Source organism: Stegostoma tigrinum, chromosome 20, assembly GCF_030684315.1.
Source record: "Stegostoma tigrinum isolate sSteTig4 chromosome 20, sSteTig4.hap1, whole genome shotgun sequence".
Lineage (NCBI taxonomy): Eukaryota > Metazoa > Chordata > Chondrichthyes > Orectolobiformes > Stegostomatidae > Stegostoma > Stegostoma tigrinum.
In genome coordinates this window covers 42,182,390-42,205,371 of record NC_081373.1, presented here as the reverse complement: position 1 = coordinate 42,205,371, position 22,982 = coordinate 42,182,390, and the positions used below count along the sequence as shown (strand labels likewise).

Genomic DNA, 22,982 nt, shown 5'->3' with positions numbered 1-22,982 from the left:
GCTTGATCTCATGCACCTCTCCAACCCTCCCAACATTCTGTAAACAGCATTGTAAACACTTTAGTCTGCTGAGGACGTGGATAATATCAGGTCATGTTAGCTTTAAACAGTCATGGAGGGCTGCTGTCCTGCAAAATATTTCCAAATGTCATGACCAGATTGATGCTTCCATGTGACTCTGAATTACGTGCAATATATTAAGGTGAATTATGTCATGAAACTTGAATTATTTGGGCCTCAAAACATTTGAAAAAAATTGCTTGCATTCCCTGCAAGAAGGACAAAGTGGGTGAAAGTCAGAATGTAGAAGAAACCAATGCCAATGAAGTTTTTCTCCTTTTTACCTCCACCATACCAAATCTTTCACACTGTTGACTGATCATGTAATAAAGCAGACTGAAGAGACAATTTCTTACAAGGCAAGAGAGTTATGTTAGTTGACGACTCAGACAAGCCAAATGAAATGTTTCCCATTCTTGCAAAAACGAAAGAGGTTGGTGCAAGTATGAAGGCTGTTTTGGTTAGCTCTCAGCATTATTGGGTTTAGGCACACAGGAAGTGGCTAAGAAATAAACAGGAATGGGCAAAATAATAGGAATGCAGTTTATACTTAACAAGTCACTGCAAAACTTGGAGGCTGATTTCATATGCTTTTAATTAAGCTTGTTCCATTTAGATGTCTCAAATTATACAAATACCTGAGGCCAATTAAAATTCAGAAGCAGAAGACCTCAATGCAAATGAACCTTTCACAGAATATTAATCTCTTCAAAATTTTGTACATGCAGAGTTTTAATTCAGTTGAGGCTAGCTACTGAGAAATTTGATAACTTCAAAGTCATGAGTAGCAAGAGTCACAGAGAGAGTTACACTGCACAGAAACAGGCCCTTCAGGTAAACTTGTCCATGCTAACGAGTCTAGTACCATTTGCCAGCATTTGGCCATATTCCCCAAACCTTTTCTTAAAAAGGCACCTGGAGGGTATATGCAAGTGTGGTAATTGTAGTAATTGTATCAGCCTCCACCACTTCCTCTGGCAGCTTATTTCATACAAGCGCCACCCTCTGCATGTAAAAGTTGCCCCTTAGGTTTAAAAGGTGGTGGGGGGGGGGGGGGAAAGAAAAATTAAAAAAGGGACATTTGCTCTCTAGTTTTGAACTCCCCCATGCAGGAAAAGACTGTCCATTCACCCTATCCATGCTGCTCAGGATTTTAAAAACCTCTCAGTTCACTCTCCAGCCTCTGGCACTCCAAGGAAAATAGACCAGCCTATTCAGCTTCTCCCTATAGTTCAAACCCTTCAGCTCTGGCGACATCCTTGTAAATCTTTTATGACCCCTTTCAAGCTTCACAACATCCTTCCTATAGCAGAGAGACCAGAATTACATGCAGTATTCAAAGTTGATGATTGGGAGTTTATATTTTCAAATATTTTTCATTTATTTACAGGATGTGGGCATCACTGGCTAGGCCAAAATTTACTGCCTGTCTTCAATTGCCCAGAGGGCAGTTAAGAGCCAACCACATTTGGAGTCACATGTAGCCCAGATCAGGTAGGGACAGAAATCTGTTGTCCTTGAAAAAAAGGGTCATTCATGAACCAGATGAATTATTCCGAAAATAGACAATGGACTTACGGCCATCATTAGACTCTTAATCCCAGATTTTTAATTGAATTCAAATTCCACCGTCTGCTGTGTCAGGATTCAAACCCAGGTCCCCAGAACATTACATGGGTCTCTGGATTAACATTCAAGCAATAATTCCACTAGGCCATCGTCTCTGTGCATCAGCATGATTTGGCCATCATTGGGGTTGAAGAGCAATTCCTTGTCATTGAACCTATCACACAAAAACCCTGCCTGCACCAACTTTGAAAACAGCTAGTTGATGTCAAATTGAGCATTTTACAAAATCACTTATTCAACAGGCCATCTATTTCAGCCACAAGCATACAGATTAGACAAAAGGTTTTCAGATAATTAAATAGAATCACACTATATTCTAATAACTTTGTTTAAAAATACAGATCACACCCTTGACGGTTTAAATCAACTGTCATATTGCCACACTTATTAAAAAGCTACACATCTAGTTTCCTGATGGTTGAGAAGAAATATCATTGATGACATTTCCCATTCAAAACAACTTGTTAAAATATGACAATATGCTGCAACCCTTCCAACATTCTGTAAACAGCATCATTCACACTTCAGTCTGCTCAGGATGTGGAGGATAATCAGGCCATGTTAGCTTTAAACAGTCATGGAGGGCTGCCTTCCCCCAAAATATTGCCAAATGTCATGACCAGAACAATGCTTCCATGTGACTCTGAATTATGTGCAATATATTAAAGGTGAATTGCTTATAAATATCAGATCAACTGGCAGGTTGATTCTTGGGTAATAGAACATAGATGTTCATTATAGCAAGCGCAACATGCTGATATCAAAACAATATAGAGATGCTCTTTAACCAGGAATAATGATAAATTGTAAAGAGAATATCTCATGATTGGATGAAAGGGGGTGTCGGTGAACCATAGCCTTTCACTGTTTAGAGAGAAGACTAATAATACTGAAAAAGGACCTAATTTGGGGGAGCAATTGGCCTTTTATCACCATGGGATGGTGATTGAGGTCAGAGTGTTCAGGAACTCAAAGACAAATGCAGAATAAATTGGTGGCATTATAAATCCACAAATAAAAGTAGTGAGCAGCTGCTTGCCAATCCACTGTAGAAATTGTCCTCAATGCAAACTCTGCGCCTCACCAGGCAACACATTTACACAAATAATGAGGATTAGCACGCTAAAATATTGTTGTTACAATGTAAAAGAATGACAATAAGCCATGTTGTAACATAAAACAGGTTGCGTCCTCACTTGAGAGTCAACTTTCTGCCCTCGTCATTGTTGTTGTCCCTTATCCTTGGTACTGGCTGGCATAAATGAGACATTTGATTTCTGCTCCTCAGAAGTGCCACAATATTGCCTACTGAAAATCAAGAATGTGTGTCAAAACAGGATTTTGTTCAACAAATACGGTCTGCGGCAAAAGGAAAACAAAGATGGAGGGCTCAGCATCAGAATGTGCTGAAGTAGATGTCTTATTAGCATTGAACAGTAAATACTAATCTAAAAGAATGGACAGAATTAACAAGTTAAAATATACCAACTAACAAGGCATAAGCGCGAGGCCATCAAATCCCAACTGTTTGCTACATAAAAAATTGTCAATAATTATTTAAAAAGATATTTGAAATGAAGGAAAATCCACTGTTAATAAAATATTACAATGAAAAAGGTAAGATTCAAACAATTGAGAAAAACAGATTATGCAAACGGGACATTTTACAAAAATCAAAATAGAATTACAAAAGAATAATCAGGCACAGTTAAAATGCATGGAATGAAGAAAGGAATTGAAATATGGTATGCAGTAAGCAAGGAAGAAAGACTGAAAAAGATTGCCAATTTAATGTAGCTATGCCATCAGCAATGGCATTCCTATTTCCAGTTGAGTGTATGCCATGTATGACCCAGAAGTGACTCAAACAACTTATCCATTCTCTCAATCTTCAAATATCTGCTATGCCTGATATTTGGGTATATGCATCTCCTTTCTGGCCCCAGTTCTAAAGATAGGGCCTTGCCAATGACTTCAGTGATATGATCACTAAAGAGTAAATGCACGTCTCACTCAAGCACAATGATATTTGGCAAACATCAAATGCTCAGAGCAGCACGATCACAGAGTTAGATTATTAATTCAGTCAAAATATTAAATACAGAGTGACACAGTATAAGTCACAGAACTTAGAAGGACAGATGGAACATTTTAAATGTAGCCTCTGAAACATGGTCAGAGGAGAGTATACTGATGAAGCACCTCAGTTGCCAGAGGTCTGAAGACAATGTCCTTTCTCCAACAAGGAAGGAATAGTTAAGCAACTAATGCTGATTGACAGTGAAGGCTTTCACAGAAGGTGACATGATGTGCAGATAGTAAAAGCCTCATGGGCTCTGGCAAAATCATTTCAATGTACATTTTTGTTGTCCTTAAGTAGGGTCAGAAAATAACAGATGTACACAGCTAAAATCTAAAAAAGAGCTACAAATGTTTTAAATCAGGAACAAAATCAAAAAGTTGCTGGAAAATCTCAGCAGGTCTGACAGCAGCTTCCGGAAAAAATTAAAAGTTAACTTTTTGGGTCCTGTGACCTATTCTGAGGGAGGAAGGATGGGTCCTGAAAAAAGTTAACATTTTATTTTTCTTCAGATGCTGCCAGACCTGAGCTTTCCCAGCAACTTCTGTTTTTGTTCCTGATTTACACAGACATCCAGACACAATGTCTGATACAATGTTTTGATTACATGCCCACCTAGATTCAAAGAGGATACCAGCATTTGTTTGATGGTTCCCCATTACTTCCAGAGGTTGTGGAACAGTCATTGCTGACTGTATTCTAGCCCTGTTATGTTGCAGATATATGGACGAGGTCTTAATGCAGTTCAAGAATGTGGTGACAACAACTGCTCTAAACTCTGGGACGAACATGGCAGAGGTCTTTGCCATCAATTACACACCACCATTGTTTGTGGAAGACTGCACCTAACACAATTGGTCTGGTGTTGGTCTCGATGGTAGCCTTTTGAGAGAACACACTGCCAAGATATGCTAAGTGCTCAACATGTTCCAGGGTCTCCTCTTCAATAGCAATTGAAGATGGAATGTTTGACCAGGAATTGACTGATGGGAACAATTAAGGTTAAGCTGAGTTATACAAATGCACAATTGATGAGATCAAGAATAGCTTACACATCAGGTATAGAATAGAAAATCTCATTTTCTGCCTTTATTGATTATTTATATACACTTTTTGCCTGAGATAACAGTGTGGAGCTGGATGAACACAGCAGGCCAAGCAGCAGAGGAGCAGGAAAGTTTGACGTTTCAGGTCAAGACCCTTCTGAAAATTTTTTTTTCCCCCTGAAGGGTCTTGACCCGAAACAATCTTTCCTGCTCCTCTGACGCTGCTTGGCCTGCTGTATTCATCCAGCTTCATACCATGATATCGCAGATTCTCCAGCATCGGCAGTTCCTACCACCTCCCTCACTTTTTGCCTGTTCTGAAGATTCTTTAGTTTACAGCTGGCTGGCACATTCCTTCCCCTTCCACCCACTAACCACGCCATGTAATCTGGCCCTCCCAGGAGTGAGGAGTCCCAGCCAGCAATGCTTTTAATAAAAAAAAAAGCACTGGATACACATGCCTCTCCACTATATCAAGACAACACTCCATAGAGAAGCATATTTATTGCACTATCTTTGATCAACATTCAGGACTATCTCCAGGACAAACTAAAAACAAATTTCTAAATTCTGACTAAGAGGATTTAGCCATTCTGGTTTCCCATAAGATCTCTTCCATTAATGAATAATTGGAATATATAGCTCAATTGCGCATTTAAAATCACAGTAAAAGTTGTCTACCTACAAAAGCAACTTTCTCCTAATACATTTAAATAATGCACCAGAAAGAGGACCAAACCAAGTTGCGGTCATTTCATTTCCTTGCTCTTGCCAAAGACATGGTCAGCCTTCTGGCTTGGTCCATTTTGACTGTTGAGTGCCAATTATTTACCTTTTCATACGTATCATTTTTATAAGCAACACTGCGTTCCACAGCTTCACTCCACACTTTATTGCTACCCTCAAAGATGCAACTAGGAACGCAATTTAGGATTGAGAACAAGTATCACTTCCATAGGGGAAAAACATGTAGATTTTTCACAGTGCAGCAGCATTGCTAAGGAACTGATGACCCAATTCTACATTGTAATTTGTTTTCAATGTTTGTTTGTTAACAAAGGTTTGAGTTTACTTTTAGCAAATGGCACTTTTGTAAACATGCTGAGCTAAAAGCTAGGAGTTAATGCAATGTATTTCTGGGAAGCAAAAACACTTATTTTGTTTAAGCTTCTATGATATTTTCATAGAAACCTGACAGTCTGAAAACAGGCCCTTCAGCCCAACAAGATCACACTGACCCACACAACATCCAGACTGGTCCCCTATAACCCACCTAATCTACAGACCCCTGAACACTACAGGCAATTTAGCTTAGCCAATCCACCTAACCTGCACATCTTTGGACTTTGGGAGGAAACCCATGCAGACATGGGGAGAACGTGCAAGCCTCCAGATAGATAGTCACCTGAGGGTGGAATCAAATCTGGGTCCCTAGTGCTGTGAGGCAGCAGTGCTAACCACTGAGCCACTGATATGTGCCTTTCAGAGGGATTGGTCTATTCTGGTTCTCTTGAAGGGAGTGGGGAGTGTTGTAGATTTGGTGACAAGGTGTCTGCTCCATAGAAGGTATTGCAAATAGCTTTGTTTTTCAAAAGAAAAGCAGAGGGCAAAAAAGAAAGCAGCATGAGTGGGTGGAATCAGGCTCACACAGAGCCAGGGCTTTAGTTTTGCTTTCAGTTGCAAGATTGGGGTTTTGCAGTTGAAGCTGCTAGATATGGCTTGCTCTGTTGCTGCCAAAGCTCAAGTTCTAGCTCTGCTGCTAGATTCATTGTGTTCCTTCTCCTGAACTGGGAGGTAGGTTGAGAGGGAAATTGGTTTGGCTGAATTTGCCTTTGTCAAAAAAGGTATATTTATAGGATGCTATTTTTCACCCTATCCACAGCCCCTCATGATTTTATAAACCTCTAAGGTCACACAGACTCCGATGCTCCAGGAAAAATAGCCTCAGCCTATTCAGCCTCTCCCTACAGCTCAAACTCTCCAATCCCAGCAACACTGTTCCAATTCTTTTCTTCACCCTTTCAAGTTTAACATCCTTTATTGCAGGAAAGCCAGAATTCAATACAGTACTCCAAAGTAGCCTGAAAGTCAAATAATATTTGCATATTTCGATCATGAAAAAAGCATAACTTTTAGCATGTTTGTATTTTAACTGGGGTGTAAGAAGAAATATATTTTGCTTAAAGATTAGTAATTTGACAAACTGAAATCACATCTGTAAAGCAGCACCTTACGCTTGCCTTGAAGAAAGATAAAAAAAGTTAGGGTTTAGGCCATCTCCCTGATGTGTTTTGGAGGGATTTGATAGGTCCATAATACTTCTGCATTTGGTATTGACTCATGAAATAATTGTTTATAAAAAAGTAGCAGGGTTTGAGTCTGACTGACACTTAAACACAACATGGCTTTCAGGAGATACCATTCCTCCTGTGCAAGTTAAACCCTTAAACACATTTATCAATTACAATACAAAAAGGAAGCTACCTGCCATTTGTGAGTTATTTGCACATACAAGTTGCTAATGGAAATGTCACTCTTGTAATCATTAATCCCGAAACTGTCATACACAAAGGCTGGAGGAGGGCACTGAGTTCAAACATTAATCACAGGCAGCACAGTGATTTCTGGAACATGCATCTGACAGTTGCCACAAATGCTTAACCTTCAACTATTTACTATGCTGGCAGCCATACACCAAATTTCAGTCAATTTCTCTCAGGCCTTTAAAAAAGTTAACATAGCAGACAAAATTACCATCAGCCAAATTCATTATTTGAAATCACTACTTTTCCAATGAAATTGAAATTATTTTGCAAGATTTCTACTGATCAAGTATGAATACGCTTTGAAACACTTGCACTGAAAATCTGCTTTAATTCAAAAGCCTGGTGGTCTTAAACAAGTACAGACATTTAAACAATCATAATTACTGTCTACTTAAAAACAGCATGTATACCTTGACTTATATGTCAAGTTCCATTTTCCTTGCTCCAATTAAAGAGTCCCAGTTCCTGATCCCTTGTTTAGATATAACTCTACAGAAGGCCATTTGTCCTTTGATATTTTATTGCGGCATCTACTCTTCAGTGTCACCAACTTTTATGCCTGATTGAGGTTAAGATAAGGATGGAAAAGGACAAAATTAACGAATACTCCTGCACTTGCCCAAAATCCCCACAGACCCATAACCAACAGGTGGAGAAGGAACCTGGTCTGTTTTCTCCTAGGCCTAGGCCCAAAACGTCAGCTTTTGTGCTCCTGAGATGCTGCTTGGCCTGCTGTGTTCATCCAGCCTCACATTTTATTATCTTGGAATTCTCCAGCATCTGTAGTTCCCATTATCTCTGGTCTATGTTCTCGCAAGGTTAAGGCCAACGTTACTGCCCATCAATGCTCATAGCACAAGCAAGGGACTGAACCTGAAAAATTCTAGCTTGTGTGGAATTCTAATTTAAAAAGAATTAAAAAAAGGAAACTGATGAATATTTATAAAAATAACTCTTCCCATTATGTGCTTTTCTCTATAGAGCATCAAAGTGAGGAATTTTCATTTGAATGCAAAGTTAACAACAGCACAACACTAATACAAAGCTAATGCCATTTAGGATGTATTTTGTTAAAAAAAATTAACTTTCTCCAAGTCCTAAATCACCTATAATTAATGTGACTAATTGGCACTGGCTCTTCCACTTGCACCACCACACAATTTAAAGCATTCCAACCACCTTGGAATGCCTCCTACTCTTTTCCCCCTTCCTCAGCTCTGTAATGTTATCTAAATTTGAGATCTCTGCTTCTCCTCTTCTAGTGTTTGCACATCCTGATTTTAATCATTTCACCAGTAACAGCCACGCTTTCAACTGCCTTGGTCCCAAGTTTAACCCCTCTATCTCTACGTTTAAAAATAATCCTCAAAATATATCTTCAACCAAGTTTTGGTCTGTTCTGATAGCTCCTTTTGTGAGTCAGTGTCAATGCTTGATTGTTAATGCTGTTGTGAAGTGGAACATTTAGTTACATTAAACACAAAATGCAACATAAAGACACGTTGTTGTTGTTGTTGTAGGGGTTTACATAAGGAATTTCAAAAAAGATTCCTCAAATCTCAATGATGTTAACTTTTGCTTAAGCTACCAATTTTCTTTTAGAATACAATGTTGTCCTAGATGGTGAACAAATTATACCCTGGGCTTTCAGTGGCATCACCACCACTAGCCTTCATTTTCCAGATAGCTCACAAAACCTTTAATAAATTAAATTATTATACAATAAATTTCATTCTGACAACAATTCTGCCTTCAAAGTCTAGTAATTGTTGTGGTTGAGCAGAGAGGGTTTCAACTTTTCCTTTTAACAAAAAAAACCCCTAATCTAAGTCTCTAGAAATTCCACCCCAGTTGATCCTTCACAATCTCATACCGAAGTGAGTATGCACAAGGCTCACTGTATTTAAAAGCAAAAAGCATCAAACTACCAAACTTTCAAGTGAAGCAAGGTGACTTGCTCACCTGTACTATGGTCAGTAAAAGAGAATACAGCAGACAGTAAGAGAAAAATGGTAGGCTGATTGTAACAAAACGTGAAAGATGGGGGGGGGGGGGGGGGTGCGCGCGCGGCGGAAGGGAAGAAAGAAAAATTTCAAGAAAAGGTCTTCATGGATTTGTTATGATAACAAAACACCAGCTACTATTGTGCAAAGCAGGATGCACAACAAATGGAAAAAAGAAAGGAGAGAAAAGTTCACAGAAAAGAGAAAAGAATAAAACAAAAACAGGAGGCCATCGTTTTGCTTCCCTGAAGCAATGTTACCTTGTATACAAAACACACTCCTGGAAAACCTTTTAAAAAACACACATGTGCACGTGTGTGTGTTAGTAAGTTATATACTGTCTATCAGAAACAAGTCAACCAGGCTCCCCAAGTAATAAGTAAAAAGCTGACTAAAAAGACACTTTTAAAAAAGTAGCAATTATTAACAGGAGACTTCAACCTGTTCAAATATATAAAACTGCCTTGCTTAAAAAAAATGCACCCATAGGACCACTAAGCCTATGGGGGGGGGGGGGGGAGAAATCAAACTGCAGAGTATTATCTTAAAACTACTCTGACCAAGTGACAGTTCATTTTAGGAGAAATAAATTATTTACCAATTATCCAATTTCAGTCTAGAACCAAGGTTATTTTACACGGGGATGTCTTCCAAGATCAATTATGGGTGGCTGAAGTCAATTTACTGAAGACAGTGGTGTACATTTCAGGTTCTCCTTTGGGAACCCTTCTAGTTGATTTTAAACTTGCTCTTTGATGATAGGATTTCAGGGAAAGAGAGCAAAGGTTGTTGCTCCAGGCAGTTTTACTTTCAGAACGATTGTGTGCAGAAGGCTATAGCTTTCCACACAAAAACTAAGTGGACATGCAGACTGTTCTGGAAAATTTACCATCTTTCTAGAGAAAAAGAGTTCACCCTTATTGTACACAAATGTTCTATTTGATCATGCTCATCAGTACCAAATTACATTTCCCTGCCTTTGTTTCTTTTATAAATCTCAGTTTCATTACCTATGTACTTTAATACCATTTGCTGCAAGTTTGGTTTCTTGGAATTCAAAGTTAACTCCAAATGTGCACATGCACCCACTTTGTTTAACTGGCTTGAAAGAAGACTACAATACCCACAATTCCAAGATGAAGGAAGCTACTGACATCCTGAGGAACTAAACATAGGGCTTAAAAAGGGAAAACCTCAGAGGCTTTCATGTGATTCTGTACTGATAAATCATGAGATAGCAGCATGTATTAAGTTTTGAAGTGACAAGTTTTTTTTTTGAGGGAGTAGTGTGCACTAAGCAGCATTTCTAAGAAAAGGGGTTTAAAGTAATGAAATCTTAAAAAGTTATTAATCCCAGACCAAAGTTCTGGGGTATAATTAGTGGAAAAGTCAGTTTTGAAGATTTGAAAAACAAACAAACATTGCTGTCAGGAGAAAATAATGATTAAATTATCAAGAGCTGTAGAAGATAATTTAAAACTTTAAGACAAAACTACAAAATTAAATAAATGGAAGCATGTCTCTGAAATGATCTGGACTTGGTCTTGCTAGAAATACAGCACTAGATGCTTTTAGATTTGTATCAATGTTTGTAAGCAGTACCTGGGTACACTGATCCTGTTCAATCTATAAAGATTGGGTTATTTCTAACGAGTTTAAAAATCTTTGAAATAATGTTAACAGAAGCGTGTTTTATTTTCTTGTTTACCTTTATTTCTATGGAAGAATAAGCTTTTGTTTTATTTTATTGTTATAAAACTGAGTGCTTAGTTGTAGTAAAGATAATTTAAAAATTTTTGTTACTAAAGTTATGAACTACCCAGCTAGGTTTTTTTCCAGGGATCGATTTATTGGTAACTGACATCAACTGCTTTATCCTTACAACTGGGGTCACTTGATTATAAAACAGATTCCTTGATAACTTGGCCACTTGGATCCAAAGCAGGCACAATTACTATTTGAACTAAGCAGCCACAAAAGGCAGTGACTAAAACTGCTGGCACTAAACACAGAGCTGAAATCCTGTATTTTAAATAAATCAGTCGCATAATTCATTATTGGTGGGACCACAGTTTGAATATAACATGCAGTATTTGTCTCATTTGACAGAAAATAGAAATGTACTGGCAACAGTTCAGAGAAGATTTTGTAATTTGATACTTGAGAACCTGCTCACTCCGAGGTGGTAATGGGAACTGCAGAAGCTGGAGAATCCAAGATAACAAAGTGTGGAGCTGGATGAACACAGCAGGCCAAGCAGCATCTCAGGAGCACAAAAGCTGACGTTTCAGGGAAGGGTCTAGGCCCAAAATGTCAGCTTTTGTGCTCCTGAGATGCTGCTTGGCCTGCTGTGTTCATCCAGCTCCACACTTTGTTATCTTAGGTTCTCTCATGAGCTTGTTTTCACTAGAGTTCTGAAGAGTGAGGAGTGATTTGATTACATTTAAGAGTCTAAATAATACTGACAATGTAGTCATAGAAAGAATGTTTACTCTGGTGGGCAAGACTAGAATTAGGGAAGGCAGTTTTAAAATTAGGGGACTGCCCTTTCCAGGGCAAAAGGAAAATATTCAAGATTTCTATGACTTTGGAATTTTGCCTCAGAAAATGGAGGTGGTAAGGTCATTGAATTTTTTTTTAAAAAAGGTAGACGCTGAATAGTAGAGACAGTCGGTACTACCAATGCTGGAGAATCTGAGCTAACAAGCTGTAGAGCTGGATGAACACAGCAGGCCAAGCAGCATCGCTCATGTTTTGGGTCTAGACCCTACTTCAGAAATGGGGGGCAGGCGGTGGTGGAAGAGAGAGGAAACAGACAGACAAAAAGGGGAGGGGAAACAGACAGGTCAATGAGGCAGGGACGGAGCCAGTAGAGGTAGGGAGGGGATAGATCGTTCCAGGGAGGACAGACAGGTCAAGGAGGCGGGATAAGGCTAGTAGGTAGAAGATGGGGTGAAGCTCAAGGTCGGAGGAGAGGACAGGCGGGAGGCAGGTATGAGCTGGCTGGTTTCAGGATGTGGTCGGGGGAGGGGAGATTTTGAAGCTTGTGAAATCCACGTTGATACCATTGGGCTGCAGGGTTCCCAAGGGGAATATGAGTTGCTGTTCCTGCAACCTGTGGGTGGATTCATTGTGACACTGCAGGAGGCCCAGGATGGACATGCTGTCCAAGGACTGGGAGGGGAGTTTAAATAATTCGTGACTGCGAGGTGCAGTTGTTTGTTGCAAACCCAGTGTACATGTTTCGCAAAACGATCCTCAAGTTTCTGCTTGGCTTCCCCAATGTAGAGGCGGCCACAGCAGGAACAGCGGATACAGTGTACCACATTAGCAGCTGAACATCTGTCTGATGTGGAAGGTCTTCTTAGGACCTGGGATGGAGGTGAGGGGGAGGTGCTGGGGCAGGTGTAGCACTTGCTGCAGTTGCAGGGAAAAGTGCCAGGTGTGGTGGCAGTAGAGGGGAGTGTGGAGTGGTCAAGGGAGTCCTGGAGAGAGTGGTCCCTCCAGAAAGAAGATTAGAGTGGGGAGGAAAAATGTCTTTGGTGGTGGGGGTTGGATTGTAGATGTCAGAAGTGTCATAAGATGATGTGTTGGATTCGGAGGTTGATGGGGTGGTGCGAGAATGAGGGGGATTCTGTTTTGGTTGTTAACACAGGGAGGAAGTGTGAGGGATGAGTTGCAGGAGATGCAAGCGACATGGTCAAGCGCATTTGATCATTGCAGGGGGAGTTGTGATCTTTGAAAAACGAGGACATCTGGGATGTACAGGAGTGGAATCTCAGGAGTAGATGCAGCAGAGGCGAAGGAATTGGGAATAGAGGATAGCATTTTTTCAAGAAGGTGGGTGAGAGGAGGTGTATTCTGGGTAGCTGTGGGAGTCAGTAGGCTTGAAACGGATATTGTTTTCCAGGTGGTTGCCAGAGGTGGAAATAGGTGGTGTCCAGGAAGGAGAAACAGGTATTGGAGATGGTGAACTTCAGGTTGGGGTGGAAGGTGTTTGGTGAAGTGGATGAACTGTTTGAGCTCGTGTGAGCACGAGAAGGTGCCGATACAGTCAGTCATCGATGTAATGGAGGAAGAGGTGGGGGATAGGGCCAGTGTAACTTTGGAACAGGGACTGTTCCACGGATCCTACAAAGAGACAGGCATAGCTTGGGCCCATGTGGGTACCCATGGCCACCCCCCCTTGTCTGTAGGAAGTGGGAGGAATTGAAGGAGAAAGCGAGTGTTAAGGGTGGGGATGAGTTCAGCTAAGTGGATGAGGGTGTCAGTGGAGGGGGGCTGTTTGGGCCTGCAGGTCAGGAAGAAGCAGAGGGCCTTTAGGCCATCTGCATGTGGAATGCAGGTGTACAGGGACTGGACGTCCATGGCAAAGATGAGGTGTTGGGGACCAGGGAATCTGAAGTTTTGGAGGTGGAGGGGGGCATGGAAGTAGGTGGGGAGTTCCTGGACCAAGGCTGAGAAAATGGAGTCAAGATAAGTGGAGATGAATTCAGTGGGGGAGGAGCAGGAGGAACCCATGGGTTGACCAGGGCAGTCAGGTTTGCGGATTTTGGGAAGGAGAAAGAAACGGTGTTGGGGAACGATGAGGATGAGGTTGAGGCTGTGGGTGAGAGGTCACCTGAGGCAATGGAGAGTGTGGATGGTTTGGGAGATGCTGCTTTGGTGGTAAGGGGTGGGGTCATGATCAAGGAGGCAGTAGGTGGTGGTGGTGGTGTCAGAGAGTTGGTGTCTGGCCTTGGCGACGTACAGGTCAGTGCGCCATACTGCAACTGCGTCACCCTCGTCCGTGGGTTTTATGGTGAGGTTGGGATGGAATGGAGGGCTGCACGTTGTGTGGGGGAAGAGGTTGGAATGGGTAACAGGGGTGGAGAGGTTGAGGTTATTCTTGTCATGGAGGCCGTTGGAGATGAAGAGGTCAAGGGAGGGTAGGAGGCCTTGGGGGTGGTGTGTTGGAGGTGCGAGAAGGGGGTCAGTAGAGGGATAGAACATAGAACAGTACAGCACAGAACAGGGCCTTCAGCCCACAATGTTATGCCTACCATTGATCCTCATGTATGCACCGTCAAATTTCTGTGACCATATGCACGTCCAGCAGTCTGTTAAATGAGCCCAGTGACCTTGCTTCCACAACTGCTGCTGGCAACGCATTCCAAGCTCTCTCAACTCTAAAGAACCCACCTCTGACATCCCCTCTATACTTTCCACCAACCAGCTTAAAACGATGACCCCTCGTGCTAGCCATTTCTGCCTTGGGAAATAGTCTCTGGCTATCAACTCCTTCTATGCCTCTCATTATCTTGTATACCTCAATTAGGTCCCCTCTCTTCCTCCTTTCCTCCAATTAAGAGTCCGAGCTCAGTCAACCTCTCTTCATAAGATAAGCCCTCCAGTCCAGGCAGCATCCTGGTAAACCTCCTCTGAACCCTCTCCAAAGCATCCACATCTTTCCTATAATAGGACGACCAGAACTGGACGCAGTATTTCAAGTGCAGTCTAACCAAAGTTTTCTACAGCTGCAACAAGATCTCACAACTCTTAAACTCAATCCCCCTGTTAATGAAAGCCAAAACACCATATGCTTTCTTAACAACCCTGTCCACGTGGGTGGCCATTTTAAGGGATCTATGTATCTGCACACCAAGATCCCCCTGTTTCTCCACACTGCCAAGAATCCTATCCTTAATCCTGTACTCAGCTTTCAAATGCGACCTTCCAAAATGCATCACTTCGCATTTATCCAGGTTGAACTCCATCTGCCACCTCTCAGCCCATCTCTGCATCCTGTCAATGTCCTGCTGCAGCCTACAACAGCCCTCTATACTGTAAACGACACCTCTGACCTTCGTGTCGTCTGCAAACTTGCTGACCCATCCTTCAATCCCCTCATCCAAGTCATTAATAAAAATTACAAACAGTAGAGGCCCAAGGACAGAGCCCTGTGGAACCCCACTCACCACTGACTTCCAGGCAGAATATTTTCCTTCTACTACCACTCGCTGTCTTCTGTTGGCCAGCCAATTCTGTATCCAGAATGGTTCGGCTCATGGTTAAAGTAGTTAGCAAGGAGGTGGAAAAACAGTTCAACATCCAAATGCGAGTTGTATTCGTTGATGTTTGCATAGAGGGGACAAAGGTGAGCCCTTTACTGAGGACCGACTGTGTCAGAATACAAAAAACTCCGAGCTAACAGAATAGACTGGTTGTAATCTTAAATGAACAAAAAGGACAGGTGTGATGGCCTACTGCTGCTTGTGCTTCTTATGGTATTAAAATTTTTTTGATACTCCAGGCAAGACCAGCCTAACATTTGTTGTCAAAATGATAGTGAACTGGCTACTTGAACCACTGTGGTATATGCAATGTAGGTATACCCAAAGTGTTGTCAGTAAGGACTTTGACCCAGTGACACTGAAAGAGCAGTGACACCATTCCAAATCAGGATGGTGTGCAACTTGACTGGGAACATGCAGGTAGTGCTTTCTCCATTGGTCTATTGTCATTTAGAAGAAACTTCAAGTGTACCTCCTACTTGCCATACCAAAAAAGGTTTCAGTCTCCACCAGCTTTTCAGGCAGTGGGATGTAGAACAGCTCCACTTTCTAGGTGAAAACATTCCTTAAAACGATCCAAGGACTTTAAATCCATGGCCCCAGTTGCTGACCTCTTTGCCATTGGAAAATAGGTCATCCCTATCTGCATTATCCAGCCACCTCAATTTTGTGGACTTCAATCAAATGTCCCTTCAAGCTCATTTGAAACAAGTAATTCCAGTCAATCCAAATCTCTCTCAGTAACAATTCTATGCCTGGAAATGTCCTTTTAAATTATTTCTGTACCCTTCCTAGTGAGCTTACACCTTTTATTAAGCAGGGAACAGAATTGTACATAACTACTCATTAGCAAAATCACCCAGCTCTTATATTCTATGCCTCAGCTAATAAGAGGAAAATATGCTATATCTCCTTCAGGGATGAAAGCAGCCAAAGGCCAGAAAAGTCTGAAATCCTTTTGTGACAGGCAAACATGTAATTACAGCAATAAATGATGATCAGTAGTAAAATGGAAATGCTTCTAAGCTAATTCAAAGAGGTGGAATTATTAGGTTTTGAAGTGACTAGAAACATTAGTTTTCCTCTTGTTTATCTTCTGTTAAACAATCAGAACAGTTAACAATAACCGGCTACCTCAGCATTTAATGCAATTAGTGCATGCAATACCAAAAGCAGCCCATACTAACAAAAGAATCCTTGCTGGATTACGTACATGTAAAACAGTAAATTATAGAAGGCAGTTTATGAAGTACTGTCAGTGCAACTTCATTATAACTTACCACCACCTTCAAGGGCAAAGGGAGATGGGCAAAGTCTGGCATGCCAAATTTCAAATATATATTTTAGAAAGATAAAACCTAAAATGGAGCTAGCAAAAAAAATGAAAAGCATGGTACCATTTGATACTTTAGAGCTTGCGTTAAACAGATCAACATATTATTGTACACAAGTACTTTGGAAAGATGTATGCAATCATATAGGTTTTAGGTATATTCTACATATTCCAAAGCAACTCAAAAGAAACCATCTTCCAGCTCCTCCAAGACACAGCACACTCTCCACCACAGATACCAAATCTTGCACGCACACACACCTATTCTTACTTACTCGTTCTCTCATTCCATTCAGCCCCAATTCACTCACTCATGCCCTCGTGCACATCTCCACTCACTCATTCACTCCCTCCCACCAGGAATTCTCCTTGCCCAATGTGGAGGGCAGGGTTGTAGAAAAGCAGCAATGATGCTGGACAAAAGGTTTTTAAAAAAGTAAACATTTCATAAATTAGGTACAGATCCTAAGCCTTCATAAAACAAAACAAATCAAAGTGGGGGAAGAAGCAGTTGCCTGGGAACAAAATTCAGGACCCAGAGTCCAACCCTAAGGTTTCACCTGACTTCAGTGGATCCCCTGTCCTCCAAGGCCTGCAGCCATTTCACCAATGCCTCTTAGTACATGAGCAGCACCAGCTCCAGCACCTCATGTGGAGAGATCAGTACTAGAGGTCCCAGCTTAAGAACGAGAAATCACTCTTTGAAGATGCAGATGACCTTCGTGGTCACTTTGTGGAATTTTTTCTTCCCCTCACAGAAAGCAGTGGAGGTTGGGTCATTAAATTTAAAGTTGATTCAATAAATTTTTGATTGCCTATCTTGTCAATGTCAGACAGGAAGGTGGACATGAGCCAGCAACCAAATGAGCCAAGATGTTAACAAATGGTAGAGCAGGCTTGAAGAACCTATATTCCAGCCATTGCACTGCTGTTGTCAGTTGCGGTCCCTCCTTGGAACGGAGATCTGGATTACACTGGAAGACGGAGCTCTCTCCCTCCATTGGTGTTGTAGCTTAGGCCCTGGGAGTTTCAAAATCAAGATGAGATCAGAAATGTAGTCCATTCCATCACTGGATGCTTGGACACCACAGTATACAGTAGGCCAAACCAAAGACTGTACAAAGCAGCAACTGCTGCTGAGCAACTGAGACGGTCAAGACTACAACTGGCTGGAATCTTGCTTATGGGTTGGAGCTACAGTCTAAAGCAGAGTGGTAGGCGGCTGTTGTCAGTAACATTTTGCTCAATTAGCAACAGGACCTTAGCTTGTGTGAAAAGATCCTCAGGCAATGGCAGCAATATGCTCTAAAAGGCTGGGTATGGGGGTAGCAACTATTAGAACTGGAGCCCTGAAAAAGTACCCAGATTGGCATTGAATTAAGGGGGGGGGGGGGGGGGGGGGGGGGGTGGTGCTGAACAATGGCATTCCAGGCCAGGCAGAGGGCAGAATTCCATGATCCAAAAGTCAGAATTCAGATGAAAGGAAATAATTTCTTAAATACTACTTATGCCGCTTTCTACGAGAATTTGTGTATCCACACAAATATTCCTTTACATTTGTTAGTATTGCACTGTTGATTGTCTGTTCCTTAGGCCTTGTCTGCCTCGCCATTTCTTTGGACCAAATTCAGTTTGTCACTCTTCCGATCCTCCAATTAGTCCATTGACTACTTGCTGTAGCTTCCTTCCTCTCCATCAACCACATATCCAACTTTTGAATCATCTGCAACATCTTGAATGTTGAAGGCAGGGTTAAGATTAAACCAGTGATATAGACCTCAAAAAGAACTTACTAACACAAAGACCATAAGGCTTTATTTCTTAGCACACTGTCACTTTCTCTTGGTCCAACAGGGTCTTAGGTTTCTCGTCAATACCATGAGTGACTTTGTCAAAGGGCTTGCCCAAAATCCATGTAAACTATGTTAAATGTATCAACTTCATAGGACCCAAAGATGGCTTAAAAAGTTTAAGTCAGGTTAGTCATAAAACTTTCCCTTAAATACATGCTGGCATTTGATTAATCTGTGCCATTCTAAAAAGGAGAAAGTGTGTGCAAAGTTTTGTCCATCGATGTTCTTGTATCCACCCTCTTCCTCATGAGGATGTGTGCACAGTTAGGATTGACTCAGCACCATTTCACACCATTAACCTTCTGAAGGGAGGGGAGGTTTTTGAGGAAACAGTTAAAAGCTGTTTGTGCCTAAGACAACATCGGTAGCAAACCCAGTGGCAATGTGCAACAAATTGTCTGACACTTTCTTCCCACAGTGGCTACCCTTTAAAAATACTTAAGTTGCAGAGCACTTCCAGACATCCAGAGCTTGAGAAAGTGCTTTTACAAAAAAAAAGTTCTTTACTTTCTTTAAATTACTCGTCACTCTAAACCAAGAAAGGCTTTCCTCAAACCTTTTGAATTCTCCAAGGCCAGAAAATCACTCATGTTCCATGCTCAAACAGAATAGTAATCTAAACAAAATATGGTCAAGGCTCTGTAAAAGGATTCTTTCCTCACCTTTTGTCATACAACTCCCTTAAGATACAAGTCAATGTTCATTCGCTTTTGTGACAAGTCCTTCTACCATTGCACTAGCTTTTAGTGATCTGTGTACCTAAATCTTTGCTTCTTCACTGTTCTAAGGCTCAAACAATGAGGAAACTGTTTTAATTTGGTGCTCTTTGATTTAAAGTGAATGACCGCACAATTCTCCACATTAAATTCCACCTCATTTATACCACAATAGAAAGCTATCAAAGCAGTCCTCAAGGGTCATATCATCACATTCACCTCCACTAAAAAGCATCAAGTACTGCAGACCTAGAGAGACCTGGAACAAAAGGTACAGGATTTAGTAATTGAACAAAAGGCACTGAATAGCATGCACTGAAAGGTGAAGATGCAGGACAGAAGGAGTTAAGTAGTTTCCTATCAATGGGTGCTGATAAGCTTCTCTGGTATAAATCAAAGCCTAATAACTAGACACAGATTGATAAGCTGAGGAAACTCCTCAGTCTATTAATGCAGTTAGAGATGAAGAATGCAAGTCAATAGTCATTTTAATTCAGATCCACTGGAGATAAACTGCATTGCACCTCATCTTATCCTTTGAATTCTATATATGCTATAAAGAAACTTTTGTACTAATACAAATTCTTCCTGCACAAACTCTGAATACACAGATTCTTGCTTTTAGTCAAGGAAATTTTAAAAAAATTAATCATGGAATGTGGGTGTCACTGGTTAGGCCAGTATTTATTGCCCACCCATAGTTACCTGTGAGCAGATAGTGGTGGGCTGCCTTCTTAATAGTTGCAGGGGAGGCAACGGCCTAGCGGCATTATTGCTGGGCTGTTAATCCAGAAACCCAGATAACGTTCTGGGGATCCAGGTTCAAATTCTGCCATGGCAGATGGTGGAATTGGAATTCAATAAAATATCTGGAATTAAAGAATCTGATGACTGTGAATCCATTCTCGATTGTCAGAAAAACCCGTCTGGTTCACTAGTGTCCTTAAGAGAAAAAAGCTGCCATCATTACCTGGTCTGGCCCACATGCGACTCTAGACACAACAACATAGTTGACTCTTAATTGCCCTCTCAGCAATTAGGAATGGGCAATAAAATGCTGTCTAGCTAGCATGCCCTCATCCCATGAATGAATAAACAAACAACGTCCACGTGCTGTGGGCACTCACAATGATTTAGGGAGTTTCAGAATTTTCACCCAGTTACAGTGAAGGAACAGCAGGTCGTTGGGATGGGAATTTGCAGGTGGTGGTGGTGTTCCCATTTATCTGCTGCTGCTGTTCTTCTAGATGGACGTTGTTGAGAGTTTAGAACATGGTGAATTTCTGCAGTGCATCTTATAGATGGCACATGCTTAACCAAGGAGAAATTCTCATTCTGGGGAAGCCTTAGGGCTTGATAGCTATCCTGCTAAGTTACACGCCCTATCTGCAGAGCTAGCTTCCCTCTGTATGGTTACGTCGGTCTCCAAAGGTCTGTGCAAGGCAGTGACTTTCAGAACCAGAATTCAATGCTGGTGTGAGCGTACCAATGCCAGTCGCCATGCATGGAACCTTGGAGCAGCTGCACACACATGTTCCCTCTAGGTTGCATCAATCTACACTCCAATGAGATCTTTCAAAAAAGTATCACCAAACACATTAATATCTAAAAATAATAAGGATCAACTGCACACCTATATCACTCTTCAATGTAACTGGAAGTGATTTTACCCTTCAGATTAGGTACAGTCATCCATGCACGGTTCCGCACAAAAAAAGTCAGATAGATTTAAATGGTATTTCTTGGGAAAAAACCTAGTATCAGATAGTTATTCAAAGTTGTGGAATAAGCTGTAACACCAACTCATCTTCCCTTGGAATTCAAATTGCACTCCCTTCTTGCAACATTCAAGTACAATTTGGCGATATATTCAGGTGTTGAATTATAATCCCATATTCACAACAAGCACCAACTCCACATTTACTGTGGTCATAGAAACTTTCTAAGTGCTAGATATCCACAAGTAAGAAGTTTACAGAGAGAAAATAAAGTCACATGCAGTCAGAAAGATGGACAAAACAATGATAATGTTGAGGCATATAGGTAGATAGACAAAACAATCATGGTCAAGCAGAAAAGGACAAAGAAAATTACAAAAAGACAGGATATTTGAGCAATAGCACCAATATTCCGGTTTTAAAAACAAGTGTTCTACTGATTTTGTCCTCTTCAGGACACCAGCTACCACCTGCATTTACAACAACCTATTTTTATACAAAAGAAAACCCTCACTAGGTTGGTCATTTTTCTGTCACAATATAACAAAGCAGCTTCAGACGTGCTTACACCTGTTATTAAAATCATGTAAAAGGCTGAAAATCTTTTTAACCTCGAAAAACAGATTTCTGCACATCTACCAAGATAATAAAATGTGAGGCTGGATGAACACAGCAGGCCCAGCAGCATCTCGGAGCACAAAAGCTGATGTTTTGGGCCTAGACCGAAGGGTCTAGGCCCGAAACGTCAACTTTTGTGCTCCTGAGATGCTGCTGGGCCTGCTGTGTTCATCCAGCCTCACATTTTATTATCTTGGATTGTCCAGCATCTGCAGTTCCCATCATCACTCTGCACATCTACCATGTCAGTTTGATCAAACTAACGAGATTTCAAAAAAATAAAAAAACACTTGTTCCACTTCATTGGGTTAAATAAGTCTGACTCACATTCACACTGAATAACATCCAGGTTGAACTGCTGAATGGCTCCCATGCTTAACTGCTTCACCTCAGCATCCAGGAGCAACTGCATTAGAGATGTTGATAGGTGCTTACAGGCTGACATGCACGCTGTCTGGGCTACCTTTCCCTAGAAAAAAAAAGGTATCAAAAAAAAATCAATCCAAGAACAAACAGCAGTTACAGAAATTAAATAAAAATAAATATGTTTAATCCTTTCAGGACAAAATAATTTACCAAGATTACTAATTGGGACTTTGTATTAAGACTGATTACATTGCACTTGAAATAGATTTAAATTCTATTCCCCCCCAAAAAAATCTAAAATGCAAAATGGATATACATTTCATTTATGTTGTTGCAGTCCTCAAAGGGTTAAACTGTATACAATTTAAGATTAAAAAAATAACAAAAAGACATCTAGGAATGGTGAAATGCAATTTTTCTCCCTTTACTGACTGAATGCATACTGGAAAAGCTGAGTGGCTTATGATTTGACTGTTCACAGCAACAATGATTATATATGAAAGCACATTATTTCTATATACACAACAAAATGCATGGGAGACTGAAATGGTATGCATGAAATACAGGAACCTCTTCCAGCAACTGCATTTGCGCCTCTCTCAAGAGCTGAAGTCATTTAATTGCTTTTGTTCAGACAAGAATATCCGCTTGAGATGCCTGCAAATGTAGTATATTAATTTAAATGGGCACTATGAATTTAAAGGCTCCAGGATTTAATCCTAATCATAATTGGACGGTACCCAAGTATGCAATGAACTTCCTTTCAGTAATGAAATAGAATTAATTCTGTACTGTAAATGCACTAAACAGAACAGCTTTAATAGAGAGAGAGAAGACACAAAAAACACATTTTGTTTTGCAACTGTTGCTGGAATACACATTTACATTGGTTGCAAAAATTTAGCAACTGGAACAAATTTCTTTATCCTTCAGTGAGAATATCAAATTTTGATTTTTGGTT

At 40.8% G+C, this 22,982-nt stretch overlaps 1 protein-coding gene across 6 annotated transcripts in view; it reads right to left on the bottom strand.

Annotated features, from left to right (window-relative positions):
- Positions 1-22,982, bottom strand: part of LOC125461768 (exocyst complex component 6-like) — a 179,469-nt gene that overhangs the window by 44,538 nt on the left and 111,949 nt on the right. For all 6 annotated transcript variants that reach the window (XM_048550943.2, XM_048550947.2, XM_048550946.2 and 3 more), the window contains one exon: positions 21,983-22,124. In XM_048550943.2, coding sequence (XP_048406900.1) covers positions 21,983-22,124 — 142 coding nt within the window. The remainder of the gene's footprint in view (positions 1-21,982; positions 22,125-22,982) is intronic.